Consider the following 16,813-nt stretch of genomic DNA (forward strand, 5'->3'; position numbering starts at 1 on the left):
TATATATATATATTATATAATTATTTATTAATTAAAATTAGATAAAGATCTTATAATTAATATAATTTAAAATAGGATTAATATCTTTAATTGAAATTAATTTTAAATCAAATAGGACAAAAATACGATCGATTCAGCATATTATACGCATTTTTTGGATTAATAAATAATTTATAATAATTTTTGGAAGAAAATCTGAATTAAAATAATTTAAAAAAAAAACATTAAAAATTGATTTAAATAAAAAAATGCGGCTGGATGACACCTGGCGAGCTCGGATTCGATCATTTAAACGACGGTGGCGGTGGCCAATGATTGCGCGATGGCGATGCAATCATTGTCGGATGATTGAAATGGCGGCGGGACCCACGCGGTTTCACTAATCCGTGTCAGCGTCCCACCGCGGCCGTCGGATCGCCTGTTGTATGAAACGAATGGCTCATATTGAGTCGGTCTTGAACAGAGCTGCGGGAACGATATAGCGGTCAGACAGAGCGGCGATTAGGCCAGATTTGGACCGTTGATTTGCGAGATCAATGGTCCAGAACACCCGTAGCGGATAACCAACCGAACCGAAACCCTAAAACAAAAAAAGCTCTTGTTCTCGCAAGAGGCTCAATAGAATTTCATGAAATTTTAAACCTAAGATCTACGTATGAACAGAAATCATGGGGGATATGTTTTATAGCTTCTAACGTGCTTATTAAAACGCTATTTAATCCTAAGTGTAGTGATCTAGGTTAAGGGTTTTTTAGATATCTAACCGTTGGATCTTCAAATTCTTGGCACAGTTGAGTTTATTGATTGTCCACGTATGTTTCTCCTCTTGCAATCGGGCCTTGACTCACCTTGGATTGAACGAGAGAAGCTTTGAAGGGAAATCGCCTCGAGTTCGCCAGAGGATCGCAGCCGGCAGCTTGGAATGGTCGAGTTTGGTTTGGGAATCGTGGAGGGAGTTAAGGAGAGCTCTCACACAAGATCATTCGTCTTGGGAGGGCTTAGGGAGGAAGTAATTGCAAGAGGGGTTCTAAGTTGCCCTAATACCCCTATTTATATTTTAACGCTTGTGATCAACGGTTAGGATCGAATTTAGAATGATATAGGAGGGAAATAGGGTTGATTAGCACGGGATTTGGCTCTAGGGATCAATAGGAAATAATTCAAGGCATTAATGGGTCTAAATTTGACTTAAATAAGTCAAATTGACCCAAGAGAGAATTGGGTTGACCAAGTAAAGGGTTGACTTGGTCAACCTAGTCAAAGAGATCCAAGGGATAGGAATTTGAGCCAAGGATAGGGTTGCACTGATTTGAAATTAAATTAGACCCATTAGGGCTCAATGGGTCAAATTGGGTTGACCCAAGGCCAGGGTCTGAGCCCAATGGGTTGGGTTTGACCCATTGGGTCCAGGGGAGGTGAGATTTGAGCTTAAGAAGCCATGAATTGAATTTGAAATTGAATAGAAGTAGTTTGGGTCAATTTGGGCCAACCTAGGTTGACCTAGGGCCTAGGTTTGGGCTAAGTAGACTGGGTTTGACCCACTGAACACAAGGGATGTGATCTTGGGACCTGGCTTGGTCAATTTGACCAAGTCAACCACTTTGACCAAGGATTTCACAAATTCAGGGTCAACACACACCAAGAGTGATTTCCTCATAAGAAATTCTTGGCTAATGATACTCGCAATGGTCGTTAAAAAATAAAATTCCGTAGGATGTATATTAGAGTGTGACACATGAACCAAGTGTCCAAGAATTTTCCATCAAAAGGTTTAGACAGAAACAAAAAAAGATATGGAGTTCAAAACTTAGTGAAGAAAATCCCATCAAGCACTTACAATGCTTGACATATGATATGTATTCCCCAGAGATCCATCATTAATAAAACCCACTAAGAGTGGATTTTCCTAAGAATAAATTCCTAGCTGATGATATTCGTGATGGTCAATACTCTGGAGAACCCTCCAAATGATCCCATCACCAATCTACTTCAACCTCAAGAGAGGCAGTCAATTTCGGCCCTGATCTCCCTATTCAAATCTTGTTTGTGCCTACCACTAAGCATGAGATCTAATGAAGGCATCACTCAGAGATTCGGGTACACTAAGAAAAAGAAAGAAGAAATAATGGAAGTTGAAGTTGTGTATGCAATAGGACACATTGGTGAGCAGTCCAATATGCAAATGTATCAACAACATGGAGCTCCACCATTGTTCCTCCTAAAAGACAACAACAACATGAATAAGAAGAAGATGAATAAGTAAATCCTCCAAAAGTACAAGACGAGAAAGAAGACCAACCAGCTCTTGTCAATGTTGTTGTGTTAGCTCAAAAACAAACAAATGCAATGTCATTTGAGAACCAAGGATAATGAAATTTCCTAAGTTGGCGCAAATGAATGTGACGATGTAGTTGATGCAGAAGAACATCATTGAAAATCTAGCACTTGTTCCACCGATCAATCATTAAGCATCAAGCAATGCTCCTATCAACTTGCCAGCTACCCAATGCCTCAAGTCTATGAAGTATAAGGTGCTCCTTTGAGGGGGGCTTCAAATAATCCTATAATGCTCTAGCCTGCTCCTTAAAATACCCCGAGCACAGCTTAACAAATGATGGATGCTCAAATTGAGAAAGTCAAGGCCATTTATTGAGAGGTTTGATGAAGAAGTATAGAAAGAATAAGGAGGATCTTCATATGATATTTATTGATTTAGATATATGATAAAGTTCTAATAGAAGTGCTATGGAGAATTCTAAAAAAGAAAGGGGTTAATATTTCTTATATTCAAGTCATTAGAAACATGTATGTTGGAGCTGTTACTTTTGTTCAAACACAAGGTGGTTTGACCAAGTATTTTTCAATTTCAGTTGTATTACATCAAGGATCAACTTTAAGCCTATATCTTTTACTTTAGTCATGGATGTTCTTACTAGAGTTTTGCAAGAGAATGTTCCACGGTGTATGCTTTTCATTGACGATATTCTTCTTGATGATAAGACTAAAGAGGGAGTTGATGGTAAATTTGAATTATGGAGGTCAACCTTAGAGTCTAGTGGCTTTCGTTTGAGTAGATCTAAAACCGAAAACATGGAGTGTAATTTTAATAGTAATAGATCTAAGTAGGGGGCTTGTGACTTCGAGCGATCAATTCATTAATAAGAGTACTCGTTTTAGATATCTTGGGTTTATTGTCCAGAGTTATGGTGAAATAGATGGGGATATTATTAGTAGAATTCAAGTTGGATGGTTGAAGTGGAGGAATGCATCGAACTTTTTGTGTGATAGAAAAGCACCACTCAAACTTAAGAGAAAATTTTACAAGATGTGGTTAGACCTACAATGCTTTATGGTGCAGAATGTTAGCCATTAAAAGAGAAGCATAATATTTAGTTAAGTGTTGCATAGATGAGGATGCTCAGGTGGATGTGTGGCTTTAGTCTTAGAGATAGGATACGAAACGAGCATATACGTGAAAAGGTTGGAGTAGCTCCAATGGAAAATAAGATTAGAGGGAATCGCTTAGATGGTTTGGTCACATAAAACGCCGGCCTTCTGATGAGTCAGTTAAGAGAGTAATATATTAGATTTGATCTATGTTAAGAAATGTATAGATAGACCTAAAAAGACTTGGTTAGAAAATATTAGAAATTATCTTTCTTTATTAGATCTAAATGAGACTTTGACTCTTAAAAGAACACAATGGAGAAAAAGGATTCATGTAGCCGACCCTACATAGTGGGATAAAGGCTTGATATTGTCGTTACTTTTGAGAAAGTCAAGGCAGTTATAACTTTAGAATAAGCAGGAAAATTGGGGAGAAAAGGACGCTCCAACATAGTATGATTAGGTGACATGTCCAAAAGGCTACTCGGTACTCAAATTCAATATATTCAATGGCAACGACAACCCTAAACAGCACTTGATCCAGTTCAAAGCAACTTGTAACAACACTGGTGTCACGACCCAACCCGACCGGGACGGATCCCGCTCGCATCGGGCCGCAACAAAACCAAAGAAATCCAGGATCTAGTTTTGGAATTTGCTTCAGAACTTTCTTCCAAATATCGTATAGACAGAAAAACACAGAGCTACTATAAACATCCAAATACAGAAAAGTTCATCTATCTTTTCTTTCATCAAAACAATCATATACAGATACAGTACATGGCTCACGGACAGAAAGAACAGAACAGAACAGAAAAGTCATGACTGTACAAAAATCAAAAGTATCAAGTACCTAACCACAGATCAGACTCAGAACGTCTAGTCTAAGACCTCCTTCCCTTTTCCCAGAATATAAAAACCACGCAGAAAACAAGGATGAGCTAACAGCTCAGCAAGACATCAATCACCAATAAAAATAATCAGAAACTCACATCAGAAAAACATATCAGAAAAGTATCCGTACAGAATTCGAACAATCGTACATAAATCGTATAACAGACAGAACAGATAACAGCTCAATCAGAAATCAAACATCGGATACGGAAAACTGAAATCATATCAAAATCTAAGTTCAAATCAGAGATCATCAAGCTTCAAATCACAGATCAGATAGGATCGTACAGAATAAACAACAACGTACAGAAGTCATAGCAGAAATAATCACATTACAGCTTTACAGAACAGATAATTTCAGAACAGAACTTCCTTCCAGATGTCAGAACTTCCCCTTATATCTCCCTTGTGCTTATAGCACCAGAACTTCCCCTTATGGCTCCCTTTTGTGCTTATAGCACCAGAACAGAACAGATATACAAAATTTCAGATTTCAGAACTTCCCCTTATGTCTCCCTTCCCGGACCCAGACAACAGAATCACATAGGATTCCGGCCCCTTATAACTCTCTTCTGATAGCATACAATTAATCAATTCATTCAATGTACAATTCAGGACAAAAGCAGAATTCGTACGCAAAACCAGCAGCAAAACGGCAATATACGGAATTTATACAAAATTCACAGATTCAGAAATTTACCAAATTATCACAGAATATTCACAACAACATTGTAAGACTTTCATTGTACTGACAAAATATTTTTCAACATCCTGAAAATTTGCACTTCAATTAAAACACCGCGGAATCCAAAATATCCGGTAAAAATCTTCCAGAAAATACTCAAAACGTACACAATTATCATCTCAGAAACATACCAAAAGTTACGCGGTAAAATCTTTGTCAGAAGAAAATAACACCAGAAATTTGCTAACGGAAACAAAATTCGGAACATAAAGTCGTCAAAAATCTCATTTCTGAAAATTGAGAAAGGCGGAATGTGCCTTACCTCGAGTCGGTCAACTTTCCCAACTACGGCGACGGACGAAAATGGACCGAAGTCGCCCAAAAATCCACTTTTCTTCCTCTTTCCACGGTTTTCTCTCTCCTGGACTTTCTCTCTCTTCAAAACGACTTAAATGGGATATTTATTAAGCAGGATCGTCCCGAGACGATCTCCTCTGGACCAGAGCGTGGACCAGATCGTCCAGACGAAACTCTCTGTCTAGTTCGTCCCGACCCTTCCAGGTTCGTACAGACGAAATGACAGATTTCTTCACAATTTCTTCACCACCTGCACCAATCGTCCCTAAACGATCCACTTCGTCCCGGACGATCCTGGGAGGAAAAACAGCCTTTACAACTGGGGTGCGAATGCATTACACTTTCACTAATTCATTAGTAGTTTGACTTCAATTGCTTTTGAAGGGAATGTTGAACTTTGCAACAACTCGGTTAAGAAATTCACAAAGCCCAAAACAATGTTTGTAAGTTTCGTCAATGCCACAAAAAAATAATTAGCATTGATCTTGCTTTTGGAGAAACAAAGAAAAGATGAGTCAATAACTGAATACATTACATGCTGAGGAAATATGAGTATGAAAAGCAAACAATAATTGGCAGAGGAACATGCCATTTACTTGTTCATGGGCAACATCGATGATAAAATGACCTTGTCTATACATGCCCATTATCACCATATTTCAGGAGCTAATTGACAGACTGAGAAAATTTGAAAAATTAATCGTTGCAAGTTTGAGAACCATCTAGATGAAGTCAGTAGAAATTGAATTAATAATAGATATTCAATAATAGAATTTGTACAAATTGACTTCTCGTTATATTTCACATTATAATAGAAATTTTCCAACCATTTCAAAAGAAATTAAGTTTATAATTATTCAATGCTAACTCTCATTAATTATAAAAGCAATCAAAACGCACACATTGAGGCGTGCCTCACCACGAGACAAAAAATGTCTTGAAGCTTACACCTAAATTATAGTCATGTACTTATTCATTTACTAGTTCATGTGCATAGAATAGTTGGTATAGAGACTAGTTTGAGCGTGAAATAGATCACTTACTAGTCTCTACTAGCATATCACATAGTATCCGTTGGTGTCATCATTTCTTGTATGAAACCAAAATCTGAAAAACTTAAAGGGCATAACAAAATTACCTTTTGGAAGAAATGTCCATGCCGCGATTTTTTGCTCAATACCTAAAACTATATCATCCTGAAAAGATTATTAATTGTATCAAATGTTGGTAAGTAAAGAGATGGAACACTTAATTAAACATATCATATCATCATATATGAGAGCAGTATACTACAAACTGAGAGGATGGCAGCATGTATTTGAATTTAAGTTTTGGGAATAAAGGAAAAAAATCAATTTCCAAATGCTAAAAATAGCATGAGGAAGACAGATTTTCAAGACATCACCTAGCATAAGTATAAATTGTTTCTCACCTAAAGTTAAAACTCATGTTGGTAAATGATGGGATACTAAAAACTAAAAACTCATGTACTACTTTGGGCTGTTTGCGACGCGTAGGATTCAGTAAAACTTTGGTTTGCAAATAAAGATGCTCCCTCATCTTTAGTAAAACTCAGGTTGGTAAATAAAGGGACTGTTTGTTGTCCCATTTTAGGTAGGATTTAAGCAACATTTAGCTTAAGCCAGATTTAGCTTAAATATTGCCAAAAATAATTTTGGGAATTTTAAATCCTACTGTCTTGTTAAATTCATTGTTAGCAACGTTAGTAGCTAAATCCATGTTTTCTTAATCGCATCATTCACAATATTTAATGAATTTCTCCTTGCATAAATTTTAAATCTTGAAACAAATATTCAAATAAATTAACAATATTTGTTGTTGTCATGCCAGATAATTTTCAAGTTTTAATTCCGTCAAGATTTGCTAAATCTGAATTGATAAGATTTACTAAATCCTTCTTGGAGCCAAATAGTGGATTAAAACCTAGAAATTGTTTACATAACAACTGTTAACTCTAGTTACATCATGAACAGCAGTTGGCTCCTTGTTTCAGGATTTAAGATTTGAGAGAAGAGAGAAATCCTTATATCTATTAAATTTTGTGGATGATGGGAGGATTTAATAAAAATTGATTTTAATCAATAACGGCCTGGAATGAGATTTATCTAAATAGCTGAAATTAAAATCCCAAAGAAAAAGCAGTTTGGCACGATTTAAGCTAAATATTTATTAAATCCTGCCTGAAATAGGATCTTTCTATTTCTCTCCCTCTATCCCTCCCTAAATATGTTCACAAATAGATTTCGATTAGTGGAAGCAATGCAAAACAAACCTTGGCCTTGCTGATGAACATCCCAGAGCTAGTTCGGACATCACTAAGCGTGCTCTTCCCTGACAAGTTATCTGCCACCGCCGACCTCTTCAGCTCTGATTTCGCCTACATATGTTGACAGATAAAAGTGAGAAGCAGAGAAGTTGACGATGCAGCCATATAGATAATATAGCCATCACTACAAATCATAGCGAGATAAGTAGATCAAACTCACGAGGGATATCAAATGATCGCATTCTTCATCAGTCAAAAAGCCTTCGTAAACGAACGCTCTACAAAAGGCCAAATTTGAGCAAATACGGGAAAGAAAAAAAGAACAAGGAGTGAAGAGCTATGACGGACCTGGGCTTCGATGAGATCTGCTTTGCTCTGGAGGGATTGACGAGCTGGGACGAATGACGGCAGAAGAGCGAAAAGAGTAGGCAAAGAAGCGAAAACTTAACAGCGGATCGAGACATCGGATGGACAAACAGAGACGGCGCTGAGGATCCCTGAGCACTTAAATTCCTTCTGCGAGTTGGATATGAACGAGCGAGGTCGCCGCACAGACAGCTTATAGCTTATAGCTGGAAAAACCTGATAGAAGCGAGAACGTGACCAGTTTTGGGAGAATTATTTTTTTTTTTTTTTTTTGGGGAAAATTTGGGGCCTAAGCCCATCTATTACTATAAAAAAAAGAGATTACATGTGAAAATACAAGTAAACAAAACAGCCTACAAACTTAAGTAGGCAAAAAGAGATAAAAAACAACTATACCACATTTATACCACCCAAAACAGCAAATTAAAATTGAAATAACCAAAATGTGGTAGGAGCATCAGCACTAGAGAAGTCAGCTGCAAAACAGATAACCAAAGCAATTTCCAAGTGCATGAGATTTCCCATACGAACACAGGACAGCTGCTGAATGGGAAGCCAGAGAATATATAACCTGGAAGAGAGCCCTCCAAAACTCAGACGCAGCAGCAAAATAAACTGTAGATGAGCCTCCATAATACCAGAAAAGCTCCAGTCAAGACCAAAGCAAAGAGTCAAAAAGAACTCCCATGCCCGTGGCACCTGGACTCAGGCGTAATAAGTAAGATAAGCAGATCAACCACATCCCTGGTTGCCCAAGAGCCAAAGGCCGTCCAAGGGAATGTGAGGGGAGTTTCATCATTGTCCAGGCGGGCATATCTGCATAAACACTGGCCAACAGCAGTGAGTTGAAGCCAATTACAGTCTTTCTAATAAGTCCATAGCATTTCTCCATTTCAGAATTTTCTCTGACAAAGCTCTCTTAATAATCAATAATAAAGAAGCATGGCATTGGATGTGTTTACCAAATAATCTATTGTTCCTCTCCTTCCAGACAAAATAAATCACAGAAGAGACTGCCAATTTATAGAAATTTAAAGTCTCCAGCTTACCATTAAACTGCCCAATAATCCAATCATAAATATGAAAAATGTTGGGCTTTAACAGAAAATTACTCAACCCAGGAATTAAACCCGAAAGAATTGAGAAAGAGTAATTGCATTCAAAATAAAGGTGTGAAACCATTTCTTCAGAAGTATGACAAAGACAGCAAAGCGACGGGACAAACATATGCCTGAGGCGAAGCGCATCAGCCGTTTTAAGGCCACCCACATTTGCCATCCAAGCAAAAACAGAAAATTTCAAAGCATTTCTTTTATGCCAAACCATGTTGTACCAACTACGATTCATTATATCCGAATGAAATTCCAACAGATAATTCTTAAAATTGCTCTTTACCTTGTCATACCAAAGCAAACAGGGCCCCTCACCCTCAATCCCAGTTATACCAGAAATAACAACACTTAAGCTGAAAGAGAAAGAATCAGGAAAGACCCACGCAGATTCAGAGATAATGTTAGAAATAGCAATATCAGGGATAATAGCAATATTTTCAATCCCAAAAAGATCACATAAGTTACTATTATCAATCCAGTGATCCCATTTAAGAGAAATAGAAGCAGAATTAACAATTCTAAACTTGAAGCAGTGCTTAGTAATAATGGCAGTATTGCAAATGGATTTCCAAAAAGTGGAAGCAGCAGTAGGCGGAGGCTTCCAAGGAGATACATATTTCCTAAATATCCAAGCTGATAGATGACTAGAGCAATTATACAGTCTAAGAATGATAGAGCAATTAAAAGAAAATTGCATAGCCTGAATATAAGAAATGCCCAAACCCCCTTTAGAATAAGGAAGACAAACCTTATCCCAAGCAATCATATGAAGTTTTTTAGCAGAATTTATATCCCCAAAAAACAGAAATCTTAAACAAGATTTTTTTAAAAACTTGTGGACAGCTTTAGGCAAAATGGCCTCCCTTATCCAATAAGCAATAGTATTTTGGATAGTAAACTTCAAATATTGAAGTCTGCCCACAAGAGATAGCAGCGAAGCTTTCCAACCAGTGAATTTCCTGTTAATGCTATCCAATAATGGAAAATAATCCTCTATTTTAAGCCTATAGAAAGACAACGGAATGCCCAGATAAGTGATCTTGCTAGTAATGTTGTGAATGGATAGAGCATTGTAAATATCAATCTGATTGTGCATGTGTTTAGGAAGCATAATGGAGCTCTTATCATAATTTATGTGTAATCCCGTAAGATCAGCAAATTCTTTTAGAATAGAAACCAACAAGCAGCAATTATCAATGGAGGCATCACCAAATATGAGGACATCATCAGCATATAGCAAATGGGAAAGAGAGTAACCATTAACATTAATCCCCTTGAAACCCCTATGCTCTAAGAGGTTAGAAAATCCATCCATAATGATACAAAATAGATAAGGACTCATGGGACAACTCTGCCTAAGACCAGCAGAGGATGAAAAATATCCCTCAAGTGCATCATTGAGAATGACCGAGAAATTAACATCATAAATGCAAGCTTTTATCCAGTTAACAAACGTCTAGGAAAATCTTTCTGAATCAGTCTGGCAATTAAGAAATCCCTTGAGACGGAGTCAAAATCTTTCTTAATGTCTAGTTTTGCACAAAAAAATTTCTCTTTACCTCTTTCCCCACATGAAATAAAATGTCAGAAGCTAACAGGATGTTGTCAGTGGAAACTCTAGACTTAAGAAAACCAGCTTGGTTGTCTTTAACAATAGTGGTCATAACCAGATTAAGCCTCAAAGCTATAATTTTGGCAATAATTGTATACAGCACATTGCAAAGAGCTATAGGCCTATAATCCGCAATGGTGGCAGCATTAAAGTGTTTGAGAATGATAGCAAGAGCTGTAGCTTTCACACCAATGGGCATATAACATTTTTCAAAGAAGGAGTGAACTGCTCTACTCACAATAGGACCAATAATATGCCAGCTAGTCTTGTAGAAATGAAAGTTGAATCCGTCGGGCCCAGGAGAAGAGTTAGATGAGCCCATAAAAACTGCAGCCTTAATTTCAACATCAGTCACAGGGGAGGACAACGTATGATGATAGCTATTGGGAACTGCAACACCAATAGGAAGTTCACCAATACCCACAAAAAGAGAAGCGGGAAGGTTATATAGCTCTTGAAAGTATTGAATGATATTAGAAATCACATTAGATCTGTTGGTGGAGGGATTGGAATTGAGAAGATTGATAACAAATTTCCTACTCCCCATCCTACTCCGAATCTTAGCATATAAGAATTTAATATCATCTTCCCCAAATTTTAACCAATTCACCTTAGCACGCTGAATGACCCATGAAGCATAAAGATTATTGAAGTTAGCCAGCTGATTGTTACAAGGTTCGTATTCATTGCTAATTTGAACATTATTGTGATCTTGTAGCATTTGCTCCATGAGAGTCTTTTGAGTGTTGTTAAGATACTCAATGTGCCTAGACACACTAGAAGAGGAGGACCAAGTTTCCTTTTTAATCTCTTTTTTAAATTGCCTGAGGGAGTTACATAAATGAGAAATCGGATTTCCAGAGCTTGGTTTAGAGAAAACCTCTAACAACATAGTCCAATACTTATCTACCTTGGTCCAATAATTTTTGCAGAGGAAATGATGAAGGACCTTGAAAGAGTTTCCAGAATGCAGAATAACAGGAGAGTGATCATAACAGGATGGGTTTTGTATGGAACAGAAAGAATCAGAGAAGTGATTCAGCCAGCTCTCATTCACAAGGACTCTATCCAATTTGATATGAATAGGATTGTCAACCCGTAGATTATACCAAGTAAAGTTGCAACCAACAGAGTGAAGGTCCACAACCCCATTGTGGAAAATACAATCATTGAAATCTTTGAGAGCCAGATGTGAAAGAGGAGAGCCACCAAGCTTCTCGGTGGCATATATACAGCAATTAAAGTCTCCCATTATAGCCCAGGGAACATTACCATCAGGAGCATCTTGAGAAAGAGAGTTCCACAAAACTTTACGATCTGACATGCTATTAGAAGCATAAACAACATAGAGCTGAAAAAGAGGCTGATTAGACACAATGATCATACCAGAAATCAGTTGAGAGGTAATAATCGAGGGAGAGAAAATCAGCTTAGAAGAATCCCACTTTACCCAGATTCTCCCAGAGAAAAAAAGCAAAATTGTTGCAGCTTGCTTCATAAGAGAAAAGCTTATGAGAATGTTCAAAGAACGGATCATCAAGAGAATGGATTTTAATCCTGTTCTCCAAAATACAAAGTAAATCAAGTTTAAAAGACTCAATAAGACGCTTAAAACAAAGCACTTTATCAGGGCGATTAAACCCCCGAATATTCCACACAATCATTAGTGGAATAGACATCAGGATTTTTACTTAGATTGGGACTTTTTCCCCTGCTTCCCCTTAGCATTTTTTTTTACTGTAGTAGATTCAAGATGTTTGTTCGATTTGATTTGAACTTTAACATTCTTATCCTTCCCAGTAGCATCAGCATTAGAATCATCCCTCTCTAAATTCACCTCAGATTTAGTGGAAGGGTCCTTGATATCTTCCTCATCGTTTAATATTTCAAACCTATTTGGAAAAACATAATCCTTCCCGTCAGATGTCGACTGTGTTTGAATATTAGTAGAGGATGAGGAAGAAACATCATTGGGCGAGTTTAGATTACGGATGCCCAAACTAAACTGATCCCCATTGACAAAATCTCTAACAATGGAATCAGCAACAATATCAGTTTCCTTTGATTTCATTTTAGTGAGAGTTGGGGAATGTGGCTGATACTGTAAAGGATGTCCAATCACCATGGAAGGGGACTCAAGAGAATTTTGATTATTCTGGGGAATTTGAGGATTGATAGGCTCCTTGATACAGGACTGAGTAGGTGGGAGATTATCCAGAGGTTCAGAGTTGGAGATAGGTATAGAACGAGACCTTCTGCTAGTACTCCTACCTCTTAAATTTTTCGGTTATTTACCAGTATCTTTACCTTCCTCATTAGATTCACTCTCTGGTTTTTTCGGACAAGAAGAAGAATAATGCATTAAAGACTTACAGTGTTGACAGGGAAAATGGCGCCTTTCATATTGCACTCTCAAGCATACCACTTCCACATCCAAAGAAACTTGAATCTCCTCCGGATAGGTGGCCTTGCAATCAACCAGCACAAATTCTGGTGAAGGTAAGTCTGGTTTTCAGCTCCGTCAAGCTGTCCGCAGCAACAGGAACACCGATTTTGCTTGCAATCCTCGAAATACCCTCTGAGTTCCAGCATGCAAGAGAAAGATCATGAATCTTCACTCAGATTGGAACAGACGCAAAATCTTCACGTTTTGGAACAAATTTGGGGTGCCACTTTTGAAGAACAAATGGTTTCCCTAAAATGAACAAGACTCCTCTCGTCCAGACCATATCGAAATCTTCCGCACAAGAGAAACGAAAGAGAAAAAAACCATCATTTAGTGAAAGGAGTTGAACCGAACCTTTCAAACTCCAAGTTTTTTTAACCGCCGAGAGCAAGGCTTCATTATAGGGACGCCTCCCTATAGAATAACCAACCAGACATAGCTTCCAGTCCTCCCCTCCATTGGATAACTTTTCCCCAGAGAAAGGGATAATCTCCGGTTCCGAGGGAAAAAGCGAAAACTTTAAAGGGTTTCCGGAAGCTGCAGTAGGCTCAAAAACTTTGTTCCAACTATTGGAGATCAAACGAACCTGACCTCCAGGAGATTTTGAAAGCGAGGGGAAAGAGGGGGAAAGAATAGAATCCTTGAAGGGAGTAGGAGAAGAAGAAGAAGATCCCTCTGGCATCGCCGGAGGGAGGGAGGAGAAGCTGATGACAAGATGACAAAAAGCTCAGCGGCGGCTAGGGTTCCCAGAGAGCTTTCACTGAAAATATCTCACCAGTGTCTTCTGTTATTGGACACTCTCTCGAGGGCTTACGCTGGCATCTTTTGCCATTCTCACTCCACCTTCTTTTTTGTTTATTTTTGGAATTTCTGCCACCTTTCCCTTATTATTATCTTTGTACACCTTTTTCTCTATCTTCTTATGATCCCACCAAAAAACTTGGTGCATTATCAATGCGCTAATTGTTTTAGTGCATTCTGAATGCATTAATATAATTAGCGAATTAGCTCGTTTTAAAATTTTTAAATAAATATGCCGTTTTTGCTAATTATGAAAATTAATTAGTTCCTTTTAAAAAATTAGCCTTTATTATATACTTTACAAGCCTTCATGAAAGTGAAAGAAAATAAATTAAACCAAGTAACACTAAGGCTTTGTTTGGGACGGCTTTTTTACTGCTTTTGAAAATGGAGTTTTAATACAAAAATAAAAAAAATTATAGTAAAACTCCGTTTTAGAAAGCAATAAAAAAGCCGTCCCTAACGAAGCCTAAATATTCTAAGTTTGTAAATAAATAAGAAAGTATAAGGAGATCATTAGGAGGGTAAATTTATGATGATAAGAATTAAATTTGAAAGAAATAACTATAAATGTAAAAAAGATTTATAGAATGGCTTGTAGCCCTTTCAAAATTTTAGGAAAAATTAAATCTTGTGCATACTTTTTTGAATTTTAAATGACATGCATATAATTTCTATAGTTAATATTGAAGATATTTTATCATTATAAGGAGATATATCATAAGAGAACCTGGAGATTAACTCCTTTGTAGCTAACCAAAGCAACCAAGTTCTAATGAACATCAAGCAAAATATTGTTTTTATGTGTTGACCAACAATCTTAGTTTGAAATTTGGTGTGTTGACATCTCTTTTGTCTTGCTCGAGCTCTACCATTGCCCACACATCTTGGTTGACTTAGGCTTCGTTTGGGTCGGCTTTTTTATTGCTTTCTAAAACGGAGTTTTAGTACAAAAATAAAAATTTTTGTACTAAAACTCCGTTTTAGAAATCAGTAAAAAAGCCATCCCAAATGAAGCCTTAGTCCTCTAGTTTGATCATCATGACACCCATATGCCATATGATTTGAACTAGGACTTCTTGATTAGGAGCACTTTATAGCCGCACATTTCACCATTATTTTACTTGATCATGTATGTCTCGCCACGATTGCAATCTGATCATGTCTTCCCTCAGTCATGCGCAGCTCATTGTGATCACAAACATCACTTGATTGTGTGTATTTAACCATGATGACAATTACCACTTGATCATGTATGTCATATCGCCATCGTGATATTCCCTCAATCATATGCATCTCGTCGTAATCATGATCGTCGCTCGAACATGTGCATTTCATCACGAACATAATCGTCACTCGAACATGTGCATTTCATCATGATCATAATCATCGCTCGATTATTTGCATATTGTCATAATTGTAATCGTCACTTGATCGTCTGTATCTCGTCATGATTACAAATTTAATCGATTGCTAATTTCATTACAACCGCTATATTGTCACAATTAAGTAGAATTATCTTTATTTGTTCAATCAAATCTCATTCAATCCAATTTATTAGAAAATAATTTCTTTGAAAATATTGATAAATTAATCCTAATCAGATATATAGATATATAATTTCATTAAATTCTATTTTAAAATTACATTTAAATCCATCCAAAACTATCCCCGATAGTTCCACCATTCTCACACTTCCTCAATTTTAATAAAAACGAAAGGGTTGAACTACTCTCGGATTTAGAGAAAAAGTTTTATTTGGAAAACTTTTTTACTGTTTTGCTTCTTAGATTACAATCATAATTTTGGCTATTATTTTTCGTCGCTTTTAAGAAATTTCAAAGCCATAAAGTTACTTTTTATAGTAGTTTGAAATATTTACATTCCTCGCAACAACTTTAACATCACATTTACAAAAAGTTAAGCAGCTCACCGTAGTTTGTTGGTTAGTAGCTATGGCTACCAACCAAAATACCTTAGATTCAAAACTCTTAAAGATAGGAAATCTACAAAGCACTTGGTTTTCAAAAAAGTTTATTGCTCAACTTTATTATTTATTATTTAAATTCCTATAATTTCAAGCATGGTATTAAAATCAGCACACAACTTCTTAAATGGCAGCTTTCAAAGTTATATTTAGGCTTCGTTTGGGATGGTTTTCTCACTGCTTCTTAAAACAATTTTTTTAAACAAAAAAAAAAATTATACTAAAAAGCTAGTGTAGAAAGTAATAAAAAACTGTCTCAAACAAAATTTTAGTTGAATTGTTACTATTACCCAATTATAATCTCCTTAATATTGTAATAATAGTAGTTTTGCATATAAATCTGACTGATAAAAATAGGGAAGCTATGAGCAATAAAAACGGAGGTTAAAAACATTTTTTTTATAATATTTAAATTAGAAATGATAATTAAATATTAAAGAAAAATGTGTTTTAAATGTTTGATTCATAGCTATTTTTGCTACATTTCAAGTGTGTTATATTCAAGTTAAAAATCTTCATTTATTAAATATTTAATAGTAAAACATATAATAATTATTAAATATTTTATAAAAATTTTTTAAAGTTTAAATATAATGCCCATAACCATAATCTTTGATGTACACACTTACATAGTTGCATGTGTAATTACAAATGATATTTACTGTTGGCATTTGCTTTGAAGCATCCTGATGACATTGATATTTCTCCTTCTATCCAAATGCCTTCCTTATCTAGTATCCAGTCTTCAACAACTTCCCTTAATGATAAAAAAACATGAAGTTCAAGTTGTGTAATGTCTAAATGAACCAATTTCTTGCCAAAAGCTAAGATAAATCTCCCTTTGTGATCCGTGATAACTCCACCTGTTTTAGTTTGATT

At 36.4% G+C, this 16,813-nt stretch overlaps 1 protein-coding gene across 1 annotated transcript in view; it reads right to left on the reverse strand.

The window, feature by feature from the left end:
* LOC110106924 (probable prolyl 4-hydroxylase 4) overlaps positions 1-8,197 on the reverse strand; it is a 14,783-nt gene extending 6,586 nt beyond the window's left edge. The window contains exons 1-4 of the mRNA XM_020837017.2: positions 7,959-8,197; positions 7,831-7,888; positions 7,617-7,721; positions 6,462-6,519 (exon numbers count right to left, since the gene is read on the reverse strand). Of these exons, the coding sequence (XP_020692676.1) occupies positions 6,462-6,519; positions 7,617-7,721; positions 7,831-7,888; positions 7,959-8,074 (337 nt within the window). The 5' untranslated portion in view covers positions 8,075-8,197. The remainder of the gene's footprint in view (positions 1-6,461; positions 6,520-7,616; positions 7,722-7,830; positions 7,889-7,958) is intronic.
* Positions 8,198-16,813: the final 8,616 nt, after the last annotated feature.

The sequence above is a fragment of the Dendrobium catenatum genome, unplaced genomic scaffold (assembly GCF_001605985.2).
Source record: "Dendrobium catenatum unplaced genomic scaffold, ASM160598v2 fragScaff_scaffold_1177, whole genome shotgun sequence".
NCBI classification, from domain to species: domain Eukaryota; kingdom Viridiplantae; phylum Streptophyta; class Magnoliopsida; order Asparagales; family Orchidaceae; genus Dendrobium; species Dendrobium catenatum.